The sequence below is a fragment of the Lissotriton vulgaris genome, chromosome 3_2, assembly GCF_964263255.1.
Source record: "Lissotriton vulgaris chromosome 3_2, aLisVul1.2, whole genome shotgun sequence".
In the NCBI taxonomy this organism is placed as follows: Eukaryota; Metazoa; Chordata; class Amphibia; order Caudata; family Salamandridae; genus Lissotriton; species Lissotriton vulgaris.
In genome coordinates this window covers 234,810,566-234,833,601 of record NC_141690.1, presented here as the reverse complement: position 1 = coordinate 234,833,601, position 23,036 = coordinate 234,810,566, and the positions used below count along the sequence as shown (strand labels likewise).

Below are 23,036 nucleotides of genomic sequence, written 5' to 3'. Positions count from 1 at the left end.
ACCCGAACCACTTAAGCTCTTCCCTGAACTTAAGATTTTCACCAGGTTGCGCACGCTCACAACCTTCTCACAATCTCACTACAGGCATTCAACTCCGCTTGACATTACAACACAGGTACAACACAAAACACCGCAATCTGGCAACGCATGACCCTTATATTCACTCTCGACCGACTCTGCTGCTTTTCTTTCTCGCACCGTCAGCACCTTCTTCGGCAGGGACTCTTCTTCTGGTCGTCGATGACTAGGGACCTTGGGGTTATCTAGACCTAACCTAGGTTGCCTTCCTCAAGAAGCCAACCATCTTTCTCTGCTACCAACTGCGGGGAATGAGATTTTGATATCTTATCTGATCACTTAGATACCTATCTCATTCATCCTTTTTGGATCGATTATTGACTGTCATTGAGTAAAAGGCAAACCCATCATAAGTTAAATCAACCCCATAGACTGACGCAACTCTGAAGAACCACTTACGACTGGTAAAGTTTAAAAAGTTTAATATAAAACCAGCGTTAATTGCAAATACAATCCTCTCAAGATAAGGTTCAATAAGTATACAGGTACTAAAAGAAACATAAATTCCCTAAAGAATCTCAGTCTACAAAAGAAAACGATCAAAACCAATTCCAAAATCAACAAATTGAATAGCATAGACACAAAATGAATCTGATGCGTCATTTACAGAAAAAGAATAAACAAGTTAAAACTCTCCCTACTCTATACTAGATGACATCCCTACTCAGCAAGTTCTTTACCTAAAAAGGTGTCAGCAGTTTGACTTCCAAAGAAGTTCAAACTCTCTTAGTCTCTGATGGAAACCTATGTCGAGAAGCAGTACCCTATCTGCCTACCCATCCGCTCTCTAAGGGTCCTCGGCCTACTGCTCTCTCTCTCCTTGCTCAGGTCATCTGCTCTCCTTCTCCCCGGGGTGCTGTCCCTAAATACAAAATCACAGTATGGGTGGAACGCCCCTTTGAGACGCCCACCACGTACACATTTCACGTAGTCCCGCTTCTGTTTTTTTTCCATAGTTCGTCTCTTCGAGTCGTCTGTTAAGTTGACCTTGCTTCTCAGGCGCCGTCTTCGTCATCGTGCTGGTAACCCCCATGACATTCCAGTTGACACTTTCAGACCAAAGTCTATCACCTCAAACCGAGCTCTATTCATTACAGTTGTGATTGTAACCCCTTTTGGTCCTGAGAGCAGTCACTTCGAAACAAGACCCCAAATTCCAAGCGTTCCTTATCTCACTTAGGCCATAAACTTCGTCCAGCATTGTCACTTTAATTTAACGAGGCCTTTGACTCTTGGCTCGCACGTACAGATCAAAGCTATTCCCCTATCCCTGTGAGCCCACTAAATTATACGCAGTAGACTACACTCTTGCGAACCCTTGGTCCGTTAGGTTAAAATCACATATGAACACACCATTCTAAAATTCCTACAAACTCTTCTAGACGGTATGACTTTTAACACACCTATATATATAATCGAATTAGCAAATCATTGATTATAATCGAATCCATGTTACATAAAATGCAACGTTATACTCTCGTCCTTACACAGTGCTATGTAGTCTGCACATTTCTTCAATTTACATTTCATCTTCTTTCTCCGTTTAATTATTGCATACATGAATTCTATTTAGCACGTTCTACTGTTCTTAAGCATTTTCACACATTTCTATATTTAGCCCAACCTATATACGGGCCTTTCTAATTCTAATGCACATTCTAGAGTAAATACAGATACATTTTATTACTTAAGTTACATATGCTAACTTTACGCTAGAAGTGCTAACTTTACGTGACAGGCTTGTAAATATGGTACGGACATATTTTTCATTCAAATTGCGCTCTCTCAACCCCTTCAAGTTGTTAAGGCAGATAAATAAGTGCATTTGTTGGTTTTATTTCTCAAAGTCCCCAGCAGCTACGCTTGGTAAGATGATAAAGTTCCTCGAAATGTTGATCCAGTTCTAGCAGTTTCTAGGTGCACGTATTTGCGGTAATGATGAACAAAAGTTATCAAGTGAATGTCTTTCCAACTCTAATGCGCAGACTCTTTTGACCGACCTATCCCTTTTAGGCCTATCCCAGCTTAATGAAGGTCCGACTAACATAGCTGGCCATACTTTGGATATTATATTCTCGAATTCCCCCATGATTAAGTGCAAACCTCCACAACAACTTACCTGGTTAGATCACTCAGTTGTTGAATTTCTTATTCAGGACCTCACAGATCCTAAAGTCTCTAAACAAGCTACAGTCTATTCACGTAGGCAGTGGCAGAAAGTCTCTGTGTAAAATTTTCAAACTGTTTTACTGGGACCCCAATACTCTGTATCACTGTCAGACAATAGCGAGGAAGCACTGTCTCAATATAACTCAGCGGTTTTAATTGCCATTGATCACATAGCACTTTTGAAATCTTCTTTGTCATCCCAACCGCCCTCAGGCAGTCTGGTTCTTAACTCACCTTAGAGTTCAAAAACAACTCTGTAGCAAGTTGGAGAGAATTTGGTTTGCCTCCCATAATGAGGCAGACAGAGATCAGTTTCATTCCACCCTATCCAGCTACCATAAATATATAAAAATAGCACGGAAAACCTACATAACATCTCAATTAGGCTAGACCTGTAATTCATCAAAAGCTCTGCACCAAATCCTGCAGTCTTTTATTAATCCAAAGGCATGTGAAAGCTCCGAGGCTCCCTCCCAACAGCTGTGTGATGATATTGCTCTATTCTTTGCTCAAAAGATAGAGCTTACCATGGAAAAATGACTGCAGCAGGCAACCTGCAACAGACCCCTATGGCCTTGGACCAACAGAACATGACTAACTCTCAGTTGCTAGAGAATTTCCCCGCTATCACTTTAGTGGAGCTTAAATCACTAATCCACAGGATAAAGTCTAGGTCCCCCTCTGACTATATCCCAGCTAAAGTCATTCCATCTTTGGCTACACATCTGGCTCCTTTGGTGCAATCCCTTATCAACCTCTCCCTAAGAGGGCCATGTACCGCAGGAGTGGAAAGTTGCTCAGGTCAGACCAATTCGTTAGAATACTAATACTCTGTGGACGGATCTTTCTAATCTACGTCCCAAGCTTATGGAAAAACATTTTAATACCCACTTCTCCAACTATGTCGAACTGACTGGATGTTTAGATTATTCCCAGTCCGGTTTTAGGTCCAAATACAGCATCAAATCCTCACTACTAGTAGTCACAGATAACATCAGGATGACCCTAGACAAGGGCCATTCTATGATTCTGGTGCTGTTGGACCTATCCACAGCGTTTAACACAATTTCTCATAGTATCTTGATCAAAAGATTGGAAGAGGCTGGGTTAAGGAAATCAGCTTTACAATGGATGAGGAGCTTCCTGTCTTATCACTCCCAGATTTTCAACCTAGGCCAGTATCGTTCGCCCCTTTTGGAATTGACCAAGGGAGTACTCCAGGGCTCATGTTTGAGCCCCTCATTATTTAGCATTTATATCGCTCCCTTGGGTTCATCCTCATATTGTACGATACCCAGCTACTCTTTCCATTCAATAGATTCACCTCAGCAGTGCGACTGGCCTTCTCTAATTGGATGAGGGCCATATCACACTGGATGAAGAATAACTTCCTCCAGTGTAATGTGGGAAAGACCGAGATAATGCTCTTTTGGAGAGGCCCCCCTCTTTTGTACGTCAGACTGGTGGGCGACTGACCTGGCCCCCCATCCTGCTCCCAAGCTTACAGTCAAAAATCTGGGTATCCGCCTAGATCAAGCCCTTAGTCTGAAGGAGCAGGTTGCCCAGACAGCTGGTTCATGTTTTCATGTAATAGGCCTGCTCCGCCGAGTCTTCCCTTTGCTGACTGAATCCACCTGCAAAACTTTAGTCCAGGCACTGGCATTAAGCCACCTGGACTACTGTAACGAGTTGTTGGTCTTGGCTAATGATACATCACTTAGCAGATTGCAGGTAGTTTAGAACACGGGGGCACGGCTGGTCCCTCCCCCACCCACCGGGATCCCATCCCGCCCTCTCCTTGTAAAGCTTCACTGGCTTCCTATCATCCAACGGGTTAAATTTAAAATGAGCTGCACTATCCACAAGACAGTGCTTAACCTGGGCCCATCCTACTGCTCTGAGAAATTCTTGCCCTATGTACCATCAAGATCCCTTCGCTCGAGTGCTAACCACCTTTTGGTGGTACCTCGAGTAAGAAAGGCAAGATTAGGAGGAAGAGCTCTCTCCCATCTAGGCCCTAGCTTCTGGAACGATCTCCCCTTAGTTTTGAGACCGTGTCGAGCATCTTCAATTCAGGAAGCTGCTTAAGACCTCCCTGTTCTGCGCTTGCTGATCCTGCTGGATTTACTGCACACCTTCACGGTCTGCTCCAAGCGCAGAGATACCCCTTCGGGGGTCGATTTCTAGCGCGATATAAACATATAAATAAATATGTGCTAAAAAAGTAGTTATGCTAAGCAGGGCGTAGTATGATTTGGAGGTAGAATGTTTTGCAGTCTGATTCTGTTCAGAATGCAGAGATCACAGGGGCCATAGGGTCCCAGCCATGGTGATTGGGGATCCATCCTACTATTGCTTTGCTAACTGACAGGTACACCCCTTCCGCAAGTGACTGAGTAGCAGGGGCAAGCAGTGAAAGGCTTCTTAAGAAGATAGACTGAGCGCAGAGTCTGAGAACTTAACCGCAGCGGCAATTCCGCCATGGTGCGGCGGTTTAGCAAAGTGGGTGGGTCCGCGTCAGCCAACGGATGTGCACAGCACTACGGAGGCAGTGCTTGCGATGGCCGTTGGCCGACAGAAGCATCGTAGGGGTTAATCACTTTTTATTCCGCTGTTAATGTTCCTAACAAAGTTTTTTGATGACACAGCAAAACCTATTACTACTCAGTTCAGTATTGGTTCATCTAGTCGCCATACCACCTACAGTACCCTGTGCCAATTCTACGCTGCTTCCACAATATATACGTACGGATGCCAGATCGCTAAGATATTACCACATTAGGTTATTCGTAGTACAATTGAATCCGTTCTTGAACCAAAGACTTCACATTGGCAAATGTCATCTCCTCCGAGAAGGTTTCTCTTTGCATTCAAGACAAGTCTATCTTTTGATTTCTGGGCCTTATCTGCGCAACAGAGACGTGGTTTGGTGTGGTGCTGGAGGTGAACTTGTTCAGATTGCAGCATCATCTTTGGCATCATAGTACTGCGTGCATCAGCATTGCATTGGCTGCTGGGAGGAGCATTGCAGCAGGACTGGTCGATGGATGATAGTGTTTATCAATCAAGGCAGGTCCACCTCTACAGCAGCAAAGATTACTCTTGCAGGATAAGCTACACATCAGGAAGTGGCAACCCCAGTTTCTCAGGCATTCAGCGAAGGTCCTGGATGGCACTCTTTTATTTTGGCTCACACAACTTGGTTCAGCATTGGGTTTGCGCCCAAGCAATACACTTCCACTGTTCCACTGTCTGGTGAAACTGTATCCACCCTGCATCGTGTCATGCTAAACCATGGGGAAATCCAAAATTGATCCCACTGGTCCCAGCACTCCTACTTAGACTCACTTGGACTACTGAGGCCACACTCCTCTTCAATCTCTCCCCCTCCCGCCCGATACAGGAAATTAAAAAAATCTGTTCATCACTAGCCGCAAAGCTGGTCTTAGCCCTGTGTCGTTGAAAGAACATGCTTGGTGGTCCCCTCCAGTCCTGGAGGTTGGCTTTACCATGGACAAGCCGAGGCCTCCCTGTACACAAAGTTTGTTAGTTGTGCCTTAAAGTCTGTGTACTAGTATCACTTGGGGCATGGGCTCACAACTGTATACTATACAGAGGACATACTTGTCCCAAAAATCGCCAACAGAGTGTTACCAGAGCTGGTCCAATTGAGCTTTTGAAGCGAAGGAAGCGTGTCAAGGCTGGGCGTGTACTAGTTATCGTGGGTATCAAATGAACAATAGTAGGACATGATGATGCGGGTGATGTTTTGAAAAGGGTGAGGGGCATGTTAAGAGCTACAGGAAGTTTGACATGAGGCTTTTACATCCGTGAATGTGTTGAGGGGGATTGATCAAGGTGGTAGTGCTTGGCGTCGACATGTAGCCTGTACACACTTCTGGTAGAGTAAACAATGTTCCTTTGGAACTGAAGAAAAGTGTCCTGGTAATTTGTGTGATGCAAGCCACTGCTGGTGTGTGAGTGGGGAGGGGGATTGTCAGCGTCTTGTCAAGCAAGGGATGAGAGTCGGAATATTTGGAGTGTTGGAGAGGGAAGTGACCGCTTGGGTAGAGATGCGATGACTTCACATAAAGAAGCAGAGCTCCATGGAATTGTGTGTAGAAAAGAATGAACAAGCATTTACAATGCAATGGTTTCGCCTTTGGAAAAGTTAGAGCTATTGGCATTGCTCATGACATTTCTTTTTTTTTTAACTTATAAATAAATGGCATTGTTATTTACATTGCCACACAGCTCTCTCAGCCCACACAGCTCTCGCAGCCCACACAGCTCTCGCAGCCCACACAGCTCTCGCAGCACACACACAATGCAACGGTTTCGCCTTTGACAAAGTTAGAGCTATTGGCATTGTAAATGACAAATTATTTATTTATGTGTTGGTTTTGAAAACCGGTAAATAAATGGCATTGTCATTTACAATGTCAATAGCTTAATCTTTCGCAAATGCGAGACCTATTGCATTTGCACCCACCCACACACACAGCCACACGCACACAGAGCCACACACACACACACACACAGCCCGCCCCCCCCCCCCGTACGTTCCTAAGAGAAGACCAAAACATGCCAGAGAAGTCTATAACATCACTGGTACTCAAGTGGTAACAAACCCAAATTCGAGGGTCAAAAGTAACAGAAGGCAGACAAATCACTGTTTTACTATGAACGTGTATAGTCGAAAAACACAGTGTGTAGTGAAATTTCAATGGTTAAGATGCGGTGTAGAGAGGACTAGGCAGAATGGGGTGCACACAAACTAAAACAAAGGTGCTTATTAGGAAAAGGTTGTGTGTGAACACATGTACAAATGTGCACTACAATTAGTATAGGTGATAGCAAATGGCGCGCTGAAGAGCTCATGGGCGCCTATCAACTGTGGAGATAATGCGGAGCCGTAGGGCTTGGGCACTCACTGGGTACGTTCACTCCTACAAAGTCGCTGGTAGGGGGAAACTCCTGTGTGCACAAACATAATCATGCATGTACAGTATAACGAATGGCACGTAGAAAAGGCACATGGCTGTAGGGTGCGATCTGGAAAATGGCAAAGAGACAGTACATGGTAGGAATGCGGATAGGGAAACATGCAGCGGTGTAGTATGACGAATGACCCAGGGTAGAGGGAGCGTGAATGACGGAGACAGTAGCGGAGCAAGGAATAGAGATTGTGTGGAAACCGTAACGGCACTGTTAAAATGCACATACATGTAATGACGGGTGGTTAAAGAATGTAATACTGGTGAGTCTGGTGTCGAGTACCTTGACAAACTGTAACAGCTAGAGACGGTCCGAGAAGGATATCTTTAAAATTATAATAAAGCTCTGGGTGAAATAGCCGGTCGTGGCAGGACGTGTAGGTCCAAAAGGTGGAGCTGCAAAAATGGAGAGGAAGAGTTAAAGCAGCTACCGGACCAGAGAACCAGCTCACGGACGGTGTAGTAAAAAGAGGAATCCCACGAGTGATGTAGGGAAGTATCCATCGTACGAACAGAGTATGCGGATGTGGTCTCTTACCTTACAATAGGTGAAGGAATGCACGGGTAATGTGCTGCACTCGAACGCAAGTCCTCATCCGGGTCATGCCTATAAGCACCAAGCCACCTGCCTGTCACGACAAAGCAGGCAGAACCATCCAATGTAGGACAAAAAAAATGGGCTGCTCCCAAACGATTCCCAATACCAAGACCAAATACAGGAGTGTAAGACAAGAAAACCTGGACAATAGAAAGCCTGCCATGGCAACTATCTCGGAAGCACAGGGGAGAGGTTTACAGTGAGTCCAAAGAGCTGGAAAACAACATGTTGCATATAGCAGGAACACAGTTAAGCAATTTGCGGAAAATTCACCCCTCATTTCTTCTGCCAGCAAGTTCCGCTCACTCTCATGCATAATGATGAGGATAAGGGCTAGAGAAGGAGGAAATTCAGCCAGAAGCACAACGTAGTCTGCTGGAATCCAGACTAAAAAAAAAAACAGGACTGGGGTCCGCCTGGGAAGCGGTGGACACACTTCAATAAAGTAAGGACTGCGACAAAGAAGAAGTAAGGTGGAAGTGGACTCCACCAAAAAGGTCATTCTTCTGGAGTCTTGAATACATATGCACTAGATGCAAGGCCAGGCCCGACTGAAAAAATGCCAAGCAGCAATGTGGTGTGACTGAGGATCTGCTTTCCTCTGAAAGTTATTAGAAATATGCAAACTATTTGCTTCTAGAACTGTGCACCGCATTCTTGAAAACAACGCTATGATATATACAAATGTTTGATGTGTTTTTACATTTTTAATTCTATAATGTTCTTGAAGTATTACAATTTGTAGATTGGTGTCATGCGGCATCTTGGCTGTATGCTGACGGACAGGTTTATACAAATGTTTGATGTGTTTTTACATTTTTAATTCTATAATGTTCTTGAAGTATTACAATTTGTAGATTGGTGTCATGCGGCATCTTGGCTGTATGCTGACGGACAGGTTTATAAATAAGACAGACGTAATACAATTGGAGCACACCTTCAAAATACAGCGTAACTGCGAGATGTAGTTTTGCTACTTGGGAACATGCACAAACGCAAACAACCTTCCATGTCGCTACTGTCTCGTGGCGAGACGCGGGCACGGCCTCCTTGCTCGCCCTCCAATGCCCGGCAGCGCCAGCCCCCTGTGAATTTATCATCCGTGGCTCCCACGGCAGTGCCACCCAGAGCACCGCAATGTTTACTACCGAGCCCTCCCCCGCAGACGGGAACAGAAACACGCACCTTCTGCTGCCTGCAGCCTACTTGGCACCGGGCTTTCCTGGCAGATCTGTCAGGCAGAAGCAAAGAGCCGTGTTTATTTTAGTGTTCCCGTCAAATACTCTCACCCGTCCCCTGGCCCTGCGTTGCTTTCTGGTACTGGTAGGAGCGCAGATAATTCGTACACTCTTGTGGGAGTGCATGGGACACTGGCAGCGAGGCCCTCTGTGTGCCCTCTCAGATTACCGGAACAACGCAGCCTTTGGTGGTGTTTGCTGGTCGCTGAAAGGGTTACTTATGGAGCATACTTTGCCCAGTCAGTGGTGGACTCCAGCAGAGAGGACGAAGGAGAGGTCAGGCAAAGCACAAACAATGTAAAGCCGACTCTACCCAAACTAACATAGAAGAGGATTTCAGTTTCAGAAAGAGGCTGAGAGGATGTGTATGGGAAGTACATTTAAACTTCTCTCCCTGATAAATCCTGGGAGGCCCTCATGGACTGTGGACAGCACCAGTAAGAAACAAGCCTCTAAAAACAAGCACAAGCACCTACGAGCACACGGACAGCGGGAGGGGGGCAGGAAAGGAACGGACAGCGGGAGGGGGGAGGGAAAGGAACGGACAGCGGGAGGGGGGGCGGGAAAGGAACGGACAGCGGGAGGGGGGAGGGAACGGCAAGGAAGGCACTCACCTGGACGTCCGGCGGCAGTCTGTTGCGGAATGACGAAAACAAACCTGGACGCCCAAAAAAAATAAACCCCGCCCACGATGACGTTGAGGAGGAAAGAAATCGCGAGAACGCCCACGAATCGGGTCCGGCCATGACGGACAGATCTCTGTTCCAATGGCTAGCCTCCATTTATGGAGCTAGCCAATGGAACAGAGGGCGTATTCCCAAGCCCACGCTGGTCTAACATTAGATTTCGCCTGCGCCAAAAAACTGCGCAGAACGCAGCCTTCGGCGAGGCTTAACCTAAAAAGGAGCAGTGTTGTCTGAGCGCTGGGCGACGTTTGAAGCATTCTTTCTGGTATGAGTTTGTGGGCTGTGCTAGTGTGGAATTAATGCTGGCAGTCTTTATTGGGTTGGGTTGTGTGTGTGTTCGTGTTCTCGTTCGCATGGGTCACATGCCTGGCATCTGCTCTGGAAAATTTTAAAGTGGTGACTGCATGAATACAGGTAAAGTATTTTATTACAGAAGCCTAGTGGCCTGTACAGGTTGTCAGGAAATCCGCAGTCATTAGTATTTACGCGGACTCCTCCCTTACCCAGACCCATCCCTAGTGCGCTTTGAGGACTCCTCGATCGCATATGTTGACATTTATAAACACATAAAACTACTTCACAGAATTAATTCGATCTAAGCTTTTACTGGGCTGCAAATACACCGTGCCTTTGCTCCAGAAAACTGCTTGATTTTCTAATGTAGTGCTGCATTGTAATAGGAACTAATGTAATGGTTTTCTATAAATTCCTGTCATAAGTTTGTCTGTTTGCATTCTGACCCGGTGATCGTGTACTTGCGATAGCTTTTATCTGTTTTTTAAATTACTTTGGAATTGTTTCATGTAGAACTTTTCATTTACTTTCCAATACCGTTTGGTTTTCATTTGGGTTGTTGAAGATGAGTTAGTACACTTAGAGTGCTCTCGGACAAGGTCTTTCTGTCCCGTTGACACCTAGTTCTGCTTGTTCCTTGAGCTTGCATTGTGGTGGAGTAAAAGTTTGTGAATTTGTATAGATTTTCAGTACTTCCCAGCCTCAACAGATCAGTGTTGTGAAGGCATTGGAAAGTGTGATGCTGGGTTTGTCTGAAAGTAGAGCGTTTCATAAGGCCAGAGATGCAGGAGCTACATGTACAGATGTCTTGTATCAAGTAAGCCCCTCGGCTTGCTTCACTTTATTCTCGGCTAGATCACTCATATTTGGTAATTATAGTGGGAAACGTTTGAAATGCCCCCTTAGCTAGCCTGCTGTTTAGCTGGTCATCTCTGCTGCCACGGTTTGTGGTTTCATCAAGTTGTCAGAGTGGGGGGACACAGTTGGCATCACAGCATCTCTAAGCTTGTTCCGGGTTGCCCCAGTTTTAATCGCATAGATCAAATATTGTGGGCATCTGCATTTTTGGGTTGGTATTTCACCACTGTCTCAATGTTATCTGCTGGTGTTTGCCCACTGTGCGTTAGAGGTGTATTTGGGTTAAGTATCAATAGCATGGTACAATGATGGGACAATCCTACTCTCCTTTTGTCAGATTGATCCGAAGACCACCATTCTGTGTCTTAACACCTAGTCTGTCTTAAAATCTTTCTCTCTTTCGGAGCAGTCGATCCTCTCCACAGCCCCCCTAGAATGGAACACTTTTGCAGTCTTTCGACTCTTTAATTGAAGACTATTATAAAGTAACAATGCCGAGTCACAATTAAGGGTTGTGAGGAGAGGTTTAGTCTTGACAACATCAATGCCTCAGTTCCGCTTAGAGAGATCGCCAACTTCCTGACCGGACAGAACACTGGTGTATTAACAGGGAAAGGAACAACTGGTAATAGATCTAATGGGATAAAAAAGGGGAAGGAGCCAAGTTAATTCGAAACTATATGAGATCTGTAAGAAAAACCCGAGATATTATTATGATGATTTCAACACGGACCTCCTCCTTTCTTATTACCACTCATACCTGCCAATTCTTCTAAACCAAGAGTTTGGTTGAACTGTGGGTTTCCAATGCAGCGGTCTGTTGATCTATTTAATAGCATGTATGCTTCTAACATTTGGAGTCTTTTTTCTGAAACAAACTCATTTCTAATTCTGATCATGTTTCTTTTCTTCAGCTTTGGAAACATGATGAGCAAGGAGAAAAGAGATGCTGCGAGTAAGGAGGACCTCGCCAGAGCCACTCTGATCACCATCACCAACAACATTGGCTCCATCGCAAGGATGTGTGCGCTCAACGAGGTGAGGATCACCCTTATGACCCTAACAACTTCATTTATTTTTCAGCTCTGGTACTAGTCCCTAAATGTTTATTCGCTTATCTTTCAAGATGTGCATGTAATTTTAATCTGCAGTGAGTTCAAGTTAGTAAAAGCAGTGTGTAGTAGAGACTTGATTTGGTGAAACAGCATTGCATGTACCAAAGTTTTCCCACTCCCTCTGAGCCTTGTGTTTTTTAATCTTGTTAAATAAATGTGAAAATTGTTCCTTGCTGGACGTTTTTCAGTCTTGGAGCTTCCTGGGAGGGTTGGAAAGTGATGTGGCGTTTAGTTCACGTTAAATCTTTCCAGCATGGTTGTATTTCTGTATGTTTTGGGATTATTACAATAATCTGACAAGTCTCTAAAAAGGCCCACAGTTAGGGTGTTGACGGTCTACATTGCTGGTCTGGCTAACAGTATCTTTTTCTAAATGGACTCTTTACTACTCTGGTGCATCCCCATGCTTGTGGCTGGGATGGTCTATCCACGCTCCTTGCTTTCAGCTTCTTTACAGTGCTGCCTTGTAGGTTTCATGTCAAGCAGCATTGTACAGGGCTATGAAAGAAGGGTTGCTCACTCGTCTGCTCCTTTCATAGGGCATAGAACATTGCATACCAGACTGTAGCACATTGCATGCCAAACTGTCCAACATTAGGGTTGCTTACTAGACTGCGACCAGCACCTTTCCAAATCTTAAGCCATTTGCTTGTCCCAGTAAGCATCATAGATTACAAATTGATTAAAAATAGACCCATGCATTGGTTATAGAGGTGCAACAACTGCTGTTCTTGGTGAGAAGTGGAGGGGAGATTTCCGACATTTAAAAATGATGATAATTAGAAGTAATTTCTGACACCTCCACGTCATTTAGTCTTCAGGCTATGTCCACCCCGCAGAGAGTCGGAGCTGACCTTCATTAATAAGAGCTGGTGGTGTGCTTCTAAAGCCTCCAGCACTAAATGCTGGCTCTTACCAAGAACCCTTACTGCTACGGCTATGGTCTTAGTTAGAAGGTTGTCTACTTTAACTTTGTTTGAGCGTTTTATGTTAATATTTCACGTTTAGGTTACTAGGTTATTTTGGCTGGTTTTGCATAGGATAATGCAACATGCTGTTCTACCACAGTTGCTCATGCTAATTTTTATTTCACTGTAAGAATATGCACTTGTGTATTCGGTTACTATTTTCCATTTTCAGGATGAAAGACTCCCACAGGACTTATTTTAGAAGTGGAATGTTAATAATGTGTGTTGATTGTTTTTCCCTTAAGTTACTTTCTTTAGACCATGTGCAAATGACACATTATTAATCTCTGAAAGATTTCAATTCTGAATACAATTCTCACCTTGCTTTGATATTAATTTGACCTTGTGGTACACGCACACAGTGTTGTGTTCTATGCTGTATGCGACTCAGTCACATGTATTTTATTTTCCCTTTGAGATGTGCTGATCCCCCAATCTTTTTGACACATATTGGTGGTACTGTTGCAAGCTGTTGGTTGCCAACTAGTACAAGGTATTATGCTATGAAAAGGACACCATGTCAACTTGTCCCTCTGTTAGATAGTTAAAGATTGCTAGTTTGTGCTTCTCTTCACCAGACTCGGGTACCCTTTCGAGTCGATAGTAACTAAGTGATAGTGGCTAAAGAGCTTTGTTAATCAATCGTGAGTTAAAAGCACGTCTGTCTTTTAACTTTGAATGCGCACAGTGCCTAGGTAGACCAGTTAATATTGCAACATAATGTATTCATTTTAGTATCACTTTTGTCTTATGGTGGTCCATCCTGGTTTAGTAGATGCCTGATTGGCAAAATATCAAGTATTCAGATGCATGGCAATGTTTGACAGTTATATCAGTATTAGTATTATGCTCAGGTCATCTAGGATTTTGAGAACAAGAGGTCATTAGATGGAAGAATTGCATGAACGTTTAGCCTTACATCTGTCTTTTTCTCTAAAAGTAATTTTTCATTAGTACAAGCAAAGCTGTGTTAATGGCGGTAACGAGCGCAGATCAATGGCTGTGAAAAAGGATCGGCTTAAATCTGCAATCCTTAGGTGTATGTATGAGGTTTCTGATTTAGCCTTGTGCACTTGCTCTTTTAATCTGATCCAGACTGGATGATGTTTTTGTGCTTCACAAGAAACCTAGAACTCTTCCAGAAGTTTGTCCAAAGTTGGGGCAGTTCATACTACTTTGAAGTAACACTATTTATGGCCTCTGTTTAATAGCAGTGTGCATTCAGACCCTTGAGTTGAGCAAAATAAATTCCGGTACACAGAACGGTGCAAGTCCTTCGGTGTGCATTGTACGAGAAGTAGAATAGTGAACGCCACTCTTAAGTGTTATCTGTTGTACGTCCTACGTAATCAACCAACAGCTTAGAAATGATGCCTGATCTTTTTGTTTTTTTTCTTTTTTCTTTCATAAAATCATTGCAGCAACTACTCGTCGGAACCAGAAAACTCTACCTTAATGTTTTTTATATGAATAGTTCATGTGTTTATCATAATTTTAGTTGTTGTCAGGCGTATATCTTGATGCACGATTAATAACCCTGATGAAATGCAAGACTTACTACTTTATCATTATTTAAAGAGTTTGGTAAAATACTGTGACTTGCGTTTTCTTCTAATATGTAGAACATAAGCCGGGTGGTGTTTGTTGGTAACTTCTTGCGTATCAATACCATCTCGATGAAGCTTCTGGCGTATGCTTTGGACTATTGGTCGAAGGGACAGTTAAAAGCCCTTTTTCTGGAACATGAGGTACGTTTTTCTGTGCGTTTACCTATGTGTGCACCTGTGTGCAGTAAGGGTTCTTTTAGATATTGGACTTCTTAAGTCAGATGTACTCCACAATTAACCTTTATTTATGCTTTCATGTAACCAATGATTTCCAGTTTACCACACTCTTAAGATTTACTTTGTACAGTTTATGCGTCAGAGTGTACTGTGAATGTTTGAAGGACTGTGACACCTTTGTAAACACTATTGAATATTGTTATTGATGTCTAAAGCTACAACGCGTAACTGCTTTGGTTTGTACAACTTATTGGCCCAAGAAGTCTAGTGCTTCTGGTTCTAAAAGCCCCTTGTCCAGCCTGATCGCATGCCTCCACATAGTGGAATAGGGTAGAAGACTGCAATTGAACAATAATCTAAAAAACATGTCCATCATGGAATCCTATGTGATATTTATATAGAGGAATTTAGTCTGAGATTCCAAAATACATTAAGTGATTTTCAAATTAGAAAATATTTAATCAAAACATGCCCATACGAAGCAGTTTTTTTTCTTGCAGTTTAAACCATTTGACAAAAAAATGACAAATAGAGGGCAAATCTACTCCTATAATAATAAGTGTGAAAGTGAAGTGTTGCTTACACTTAATAATTCCAGCTCCTGCCCTGCCCCATTCGTCCTGCAGAGCTGGGTTGTTTGTTTCGCACATTGAGCTACGATCCTCAAATGAGCATCTTCTCCAGAGGCAACACTTAACTTGACTATCCACTTTCATGAATTATGTTTATCAATTCACTCGGTGTCCTAGGACAGGCTGGTGGAGTTTTTCAAAACTTTTACCTCTTTTCCACACCAGAATAGCTCTGTTTGACATTTGTTCCTTATTTTGTGGTAAGGGAGAATTTTCACTGGATGAGCATGATTGTTGTATTTACCAAGTGTAAGCCTGAGATAACTAATTGGAGACTGATGGACAGAGTTCACCTCCTTGCTAACGTGAGGAGCAAACACCATCTGCATCCTCCTTTTACAGCAATATGTATGATCATTATGTATGATCACGATTCCCCGCTTTGTCCCTTGGTGTGACCATATCTGACCACCTGATTTGTCTCAGAACAACCCTATTCGCGGCTGATTGTTACTTTAAAGTTGTCCACTTAGGTATTTTTCCTAATTTTCAACTCTTCCCGCCCTTAAGAAGCTGTAGTGGCCACAGATGTAGACCGTGGTAAATCCTTATATGAAGTTCATAGTGCCATTTACAAGATGCGGCTCACACAGTACAGACATGTCTGTGGTCTTTGTCAGGATAACTATAACCTGCTCACCTTTTGGCGCACCTGCAGTGCTTCATCCGGAGACCATTGAAATAAAATACCCACAGAATTGTGCGTAAACTTTTTGTTCAAAATATCCATTTTTGTCTGGAAGCTCTAATCTGCATTATATTGCATTTGTTTTCTATTTGTAGATCCAAAATGTTAGTTGTGGTGGATGGGCACCAGGTTTAAATACCACACCGTGCATGTTTTAGGTTCTCCTTTAAGCCCTTGACGATAATTTAACTGTGTTTCATGTTTAAAACTTTAGTGCTCTTTTTCAGCAGTGTAATTTGTGTATCTAATGTAATGCATTGCTTCTTCTGTCCTAGGGCTACTTTGGAGCTGTAGGTGCTCTCCTGGAGCTGTTGAATACATGATGGCTAGTGATCAAAATCGTTTCGATGCCAAAGAAGTACATAAAGTGAAAGAGCACGATTTGGGATTTTCAAGAAATATCAAAACGGCTTTAGACAGATGGCACACAAATATTCAGGAATTCTTGAAAGTCACTGAGGCCTTTTTTTGTATATAGCATCATGTACCTAAATGTATATTTCTTTATCTTCCAAAGTGATGATGTACACTTAGCAGCAATTTTTTTTATCCAGTTTTATATTGGGAAAGGCATGCTGTAATTAATGGTCCTGTTACAGTATGATGTTCCTTTCAGTTACCTAGCATTGCATCACTGTTAGTTTCTTATTTTTCCATGCCATTTAAGCGAACCTCTATCCACAGCTCAAAAAAGCTTGGAAAATAACGATTTGTACCCATCAATGATTTATGTTTGTAGTTTCAGCTTTTTGATTTTCATTTTAAGTTTAATTTTAGTGTGAATGTGTTGCAATGTGATTTGTTGTATCAGAACATGTTGAAAAGGGGAATGCATACAATTTTAGCTATATTTTCATATTTGTTACTAAAGCTACTTTTCAGTGTATTGCTTTAGCATGTTATCATAGGCAACATGTTAAAATTGCAGGTGTAAAAAAAAAACCTGTAATTTCAACAGTACTTAGCATGCTTGGCTTTTGAGAACTTTGGTTTAAGGTGGTGTCTTTTTTTATTCATTCAGTATTTTAAAATCTGTTACTTAATTTGTCAGTTTTGTAAATTGGTATTTACGTTGCCCTAATTCGATTTTTAAATATTTTATATAACGGATGAAATAGTTTTTCATATTTGCTATTCCAAAGAAATAATAAAGAATTGGAAGAAAGATCTAAACAATCTCTCATTTCTTCTGGTCTTGACTAACATTGTACACTGTGGACATGAACTGCTTGTTCAACACATTGTGTTTAATTGTACAGGCCAGTTTTATGTAAAATATCAGTTGTGACTGAAATTATTGCAGAATTTGTAACCAAATGAGAATATGAATGTGTGTATTTGTACAGTTACCTTTAACTGCATTATGTATAAAGTTAAGAAATGGCTGCATCGGAGTATCACACAACTGTTAAATTTTTGATAGAATTTGGCATAGTATTATCAGACCAGTTCTTTACGAACTAAGTAGTTGTGGGGCGTCTGGGCAGTCTTTGTAACACGCATAGCCTCTTGTCACTAGAACTTCAGACAGATATTACTGGCAACTCCGACTACCAAAATCTCTTTCTTAGGCTTTGACTTTTTTTGGTGATAGTTGAGGAAAGTTTACACTTGATGGGTGTAAATATTTTTTTCTGCCAGTCACTTTACAAAAATACGTTATCCAAAGGTAAAATGATAGTTGCAGTCAAAGAAGCCTAGACAAAGCCAAGAGCTCTGGTATGTTAATATGTGAATTTGAGTTTTAGTTTACAGTGAAACATTGTGAATATAAACAGATATTAACATTTTAAACCTTACTTGTTTTAAATAAATCACTTTGAGAGATACTAGTTCTGTTAAAGGTTTTAAGCTATGACCTGAAGTTCTCCAAGTTACTTCATTTGTTTTCCTGCTTGGCTGTCAGACATAAGAGTGTCCTGATCAGCAGACTATGGTAATGAGGTGGTACCAGCACCATCAGAGTAGTGACCAGGCAACCGTGTATAGGAACTGCTGGGCATGGAAGGGAACTGTAGACTTCGACATTAGAGTGGAGCAGCTGGAAATTCTTTGTGAGCAGCATCCCTCAGTTGCCTAGTGGAGGCACCGCTGGGTGCACCCTCCATTCAAGCATTGCCCCAGTAGCAGTGTGGAGTACTCTGTGGATGCACTTGCAAGAGTTGTTAATGGAGAGCCAAAATAAACCAGTTTCTGGGCCGGCCGCCCTAATGCAAGGTTCACACTTGACACGTACTAAAGCATTAAAAAAAAATCTTTATAGAATTAATGAATGTAATAAATAATTGAATGTGGACATAAGTTTGATGCACTTTATAAATGTAATGTTCGAGGCATGTGGGCTGCTGAATTCATATCTGTGCATAGATCGCCGCCTAGTGTTGGGTCCGGATGATTGCACATTGTTGTCCTGGAAGAGTCTTCGAAGTATCACGAGATAGGTGGCTCCTCCCCTGGACTACAGTGCGCATGGGCATCGCCTCCATCCCCAGATTGTTTTTTTCCGCCATTGGGTTCGGATGTGTTTCGGTTCCCTCTGTCGGAACCGATAGTTGTTTAACTTTCCTAACTCGAGACCAAAAGGTCTTTAGGCTTGGCGCCGGTATCGTTTTCGTTCGGGTTTACTGTTTCTTCAGCTCCGAACTCTTGTTGCCCTTCCGCGTGCTGTCGGCGCGGACGGGCCTACACGACGCTCCAGACATGGAACGGACTCCGTTTAAACGGTGCCCGGTGTGCAACTCGAAATATTCGCACCTCGACGTGCACCCAGTGTGCAACACTTGTCTGTCGCCGGACCATGACGAGGCCAGGTGTATGGCCTGCTCAAAGTTTCGGTGTAAAAAGACCCTCAAGATTCGTCGGGCTGCGAGACTCCAGGCCCAGATGTCAGTGCCCCCGCCGGACAACATCTTCGAAGAAGAAGTTGGAGACGACAATGTCCTACAAGTTTCGGACTCTAGCCCTGCGTCCGAGGGGGATGCCTACGACGCAGGAGACGAGGAGTTTGACGAAGCCGGCGACGAGGTAGGGGACGACGATGGGGCCATTGCCACCGTGGGGGATAGCTCGGAGGAAGAGCATCCCCAAACTGACTCAGGGGTTGACCCCTTTCCTGCGGCCCAGGTCGAGGGATCGCCTTCGGGCCTTACCCAAGACCTCGTTACTAGTCCAGCAGCCCCGCCTCCAGGCCCGGCCACGGACATTTTGGATGCGCCACTCACGTTTACCAAAACGAAAGTGAAGCCATCGGGATCCACACCTCCGGTTTCAAAACCGAAAGTGAAAGCTGCACAGAAGGCTCTAGAGGCGTCAAAGTCTAAAAAAATTCAAAATGGCTGACTTGGAGAGCCGCGCCAAGATGGCCGACCCGAGGACCTCTGGGTCGGCGCCGAAGGCGAAGTCGTCCGACGCGGCTGCGTCGGCGCCGAAGGTGGTCGCGGTCGATGACCCGAAGAGAGCTTCGAAAAAGCGTCAGGGCGATCCCACAGCTCTGGCTACGCCGGCTCCGGCCGTCGGGGCCAAGGATGGCGTTGTGTCGGCTCCGAAGACGGTGCCTCTCGCCGACCCGACTCCCAAGTCGGGGAAATCGCTCGAGCCGGTCAAGCCCTCTCCAGCCTTAACGAAGAAGGTCGAGGAATCCCTGCAACGGATTCGGAAGGATGCTGTGCTTCCCGAACCGGAAGAGGGGGTGTCGAAGCACACGCTGAAGCCGACGAAGGCGCAAACGCCTATCCGCTTCACCCTGCCACCGAAGTCGACGCCAAAGGCTTTCGCTCCGAGGCATGGGGCAGGCGTGCCCTCGAAGGAGGTGCTGACGCCCAAAGCGTCATCGACGGTGTCAAAGCCTCGGCTCCAGCCACTTGCAGAGGAAGAGCGTCAAGAGGTCATCATCGACGCCAATACCGGGAAACTGCCCCTCCTCAAGAGGAAAATCACCACGGAGCCGGTGTTGGAACATTTTCGCATTCCTCTCAAAAACAAAAAGGACTCTGCGGGTACTTCAGCACCTGTGGCGCCGGCGTCTCCAAGAGACCTGGCGCGTTCACCAACTCATTCCAACGCGGGGGATGGTGACGAAGAGGAGGTCGAGTACAACTATCCGGCGTACTCGGATCCGGAGGAGGAGCATGAACCTTGGTCTGCCGGAGGCGACCCTGAGGACCCGCAGTCGGGTCAAGAACCGCAGCTCTTTGCGGCGAAAACTTCGCCGACGGAGGACTCTGCGGCCTTCAACGCTTTGATCGAGAGAGCTGCAGCTAACCACGATGTCGAGCTGCACTCCGATCCTGTGGATGTGGACTTTTTATTTGACACTTTCTCAGTGGCTGAAAAGTCAGTCAAGACATTGCCAATGCTCAAGGGGGTGCTAAAGCACGCGCAGGAGGTCTTCAAGGAGCCCACTCGTGCACGTGTCATCAATCCGCGCATTGACAAGAAATATAAGGCAGCGCCCTCGGATCCAACATAAATCAAGGGACACTTGCCACTGGACTCTTTGGTTGTATCCAACGCTCGCAAGAGGGCGAACTCACAGACAACTGGTGACGCTCCTCCCCCAGACAAAGAGTCAAAGATATTTGAGGCCTCAGGGAAGCGGATTGCTGCACAGGCAGCTAACATTTGGCGCATCTCAAACACGCAGGCCCTACTTGCACGCTACGATAGGGCTCATTACGACACCCTAGAAGCACTGCTGCAGCACTTGCCTGACCAGTACAAGGAGGCAGGGGAAATGTTAATTCAAGAGGGAAAGCTCATCACAAACGCTTCCATCAAATGTGCGCTAGATGTGGCTGATACAGCCTCCAGGGCGATCAACACTAGTGTGTTGCTCAGAAGGCATGCATGGCTTAGGATTTCAGGTTTTAAACCTGATATACAAACAACCATCCTGAACCAAACGGTAAATCCTGACCATTTGTTTGGCCCCGAGGTTGATGTGACGCTTGAAAAAATGAAAAAAGACACAGACACTGCTAAGTCTATGGGGGCCCTCCAGTCTCAGCAGTTTCGGGGTGGTTCCTTTCGCCGCTCCAATACCAGAGGGACCTCAAGGGGTCAGGCATCGCAATCCACCCAGTACTACAAGAGCAATACCCAAACCTCATACACCAACAGGGGTAGAGGTGGATACAGAGGCAACAACGTCAAGGGTAGGGGACGTGGAAACAACAGCTCCAGGTCCACCGCCGCCAACAAGCAGTGACGTCTTGTCACTGCCCCCCGACCACACAACACCGGTCGGGGGGAGACTCCAGCAGTTCCTCCCCGTGTGGAGATCCATCACCACGGACAGGTGGGTCAAATCTCTTGTCCAGTATGGTTACTGTCTGGAACTTACTTCCACTTCACCAAACATACCTCCAAGAAGCCGTCCTATGTCCGGCGAGCACTTGCACTTGTTGCAGCAGGAAGTTCAGGTCATGCTGCAAAAAGGGGCAATAGAGCTCGTTCCACTACAAGAAAGGGGAACAGGGGTTTACTCTCTGTATTTTCTAATCCCCAAAAAGGACGGATCTCTCAGGCCCATCCTGGACCTCAGGCCCCTCAACTGGTACATTCTCTCGGAGCACTTCCATATGCTCACGTTACAGCAGGTACTCCCTCTGCTTCAGCAGGGGGACTTCCTGGCTACGCTGGATCTAAAAGATGCATACTTTCATATCCCCCTGCATCCTTCCCACAGGAAGTATCTCAGATTCACGATTCAAGACCAGCACTACCAGTTCAGGGTTCTGCCGTTCGGGGTCACCACAGCGCCTAGGGTCTTTACAAAGTGCCTGGCGACTGTGGCGGCGCATCTACGACGCCAGAACGTCCACGTCTACCCTTATCTGGACGACTGGCTCATTCAGGCAAGAACAGAACAGCAGTGCGCCGACCACGTGTCCCGCACCATTCATCTCCTGCACGATCTGGGATTCTCTCTGAACTACCCGAAATCCCATCTCCAGCCCGCCCATGTACGACAGTATCTGGGCGCGACGATAACCACTCTGGCAGCCACTGCGCAGCCAAATTCAGTGAGAATCGCCAGTATCCAAACGCTGATCCAACGATTCAGGCCTCAACACTCGCTTTCAGCGAAAGTGTTCATGCAGTTGATAGGCATGATGGCCTCCTGCATCTCCATTGTCCCGCACGCGAGACTACATATGCGTCCGCTTCAGGAGTGCCTAGCACGTCAGTGGACTCAGGCTCATGGGCAACTGACAGACCTAGTGTTGGTGAGCGGTCGGGCATACAACTCTGCATTGGTGGAATCCACAAAACCTTTGCAAGGGCCGACCATTCCAAGAGCCTGTGCCACAGATTATCCTGACAACGGACGCTTCTCTCCAGGGATGGGGAGCTCATGTACTCCACTACACGGTGCAGGGACTATGGACACTACAGCAAAGGAAGATGCACATCAATGTGTTGGAACTGATGGCAATCTTCATGGCCTTGAAGGCGTTCAAAGTACATCTGTGCAACAAGGTCGTGTTGATCCGGACGGACAACATGACAGCCATGTACTACATTCAGAAGCAGGGAGGCACACACTCTCCGCAGCTGTCTCATCTGGCTCAGAGCATGTGGAAGTGGGCCATTCAGAGGAGCATCTTCCTCATGGCAGAGCATCTCCCGGGCAAGGACAACCAGATGGCGGACCTGCTCAGCAGGCACAGCCATCAAATGCACGAGTGGGAGATACATCCATCAGTACTCCAACCGTACTTCCAAAGGAGGGGTCATCCAGAGATAGACCTGTTCGCCACAAAGGAGAACGCAAAATGCCAAAGCTTCGCCGCCAGGTTCCCACACCCGCAATCACAGGGCAATGCGATGTGGATGAACTGGTCAGGCAGATTTGCGTACGCTTTTCCCCCAGCACCTCTGATACCGCTGGTGGCACGCAAACTCAGGGAGCACTCGATGACTCTCATCC

The 23,036-nt window shown here is 45.1% G+C and overlaps 1 protein-coding gene across 1 annotated transcript in view; it reads left to right on the top strand.

Annotated features, from left to right (window-relative positions):
* The window catches only part of LOC147725583 (pantothenate kinase 3-like), a 103,664-nt gene extending 86,386 nt beyond the window's left edge, over positions 1 to 17,278 (top strand). The window contains exons 5-7 of the mRNA XM_086964280.1: positions 11,833 to 11,956; positions 14,624 to 14,749; positions 16,381 to 17,278. Coding sequence (XP_086820406.1) covers positions 11,833 to 11,956; positions 14,624 to 14,749; positions 16,381 to 16,428 — 298 coding nt within the window. The 3' untranslated portion in view covers positions 16,429 to 17,278. The remainder of the gene's footprint in view (positions 1 to 11,832; positions 11,957 to 14,623; positions 14,750 to 16,380) is intronic.
* The last annotated feature ends 5,758 nt before the right edge of the window (positions 17,279 to 23,036 follow it).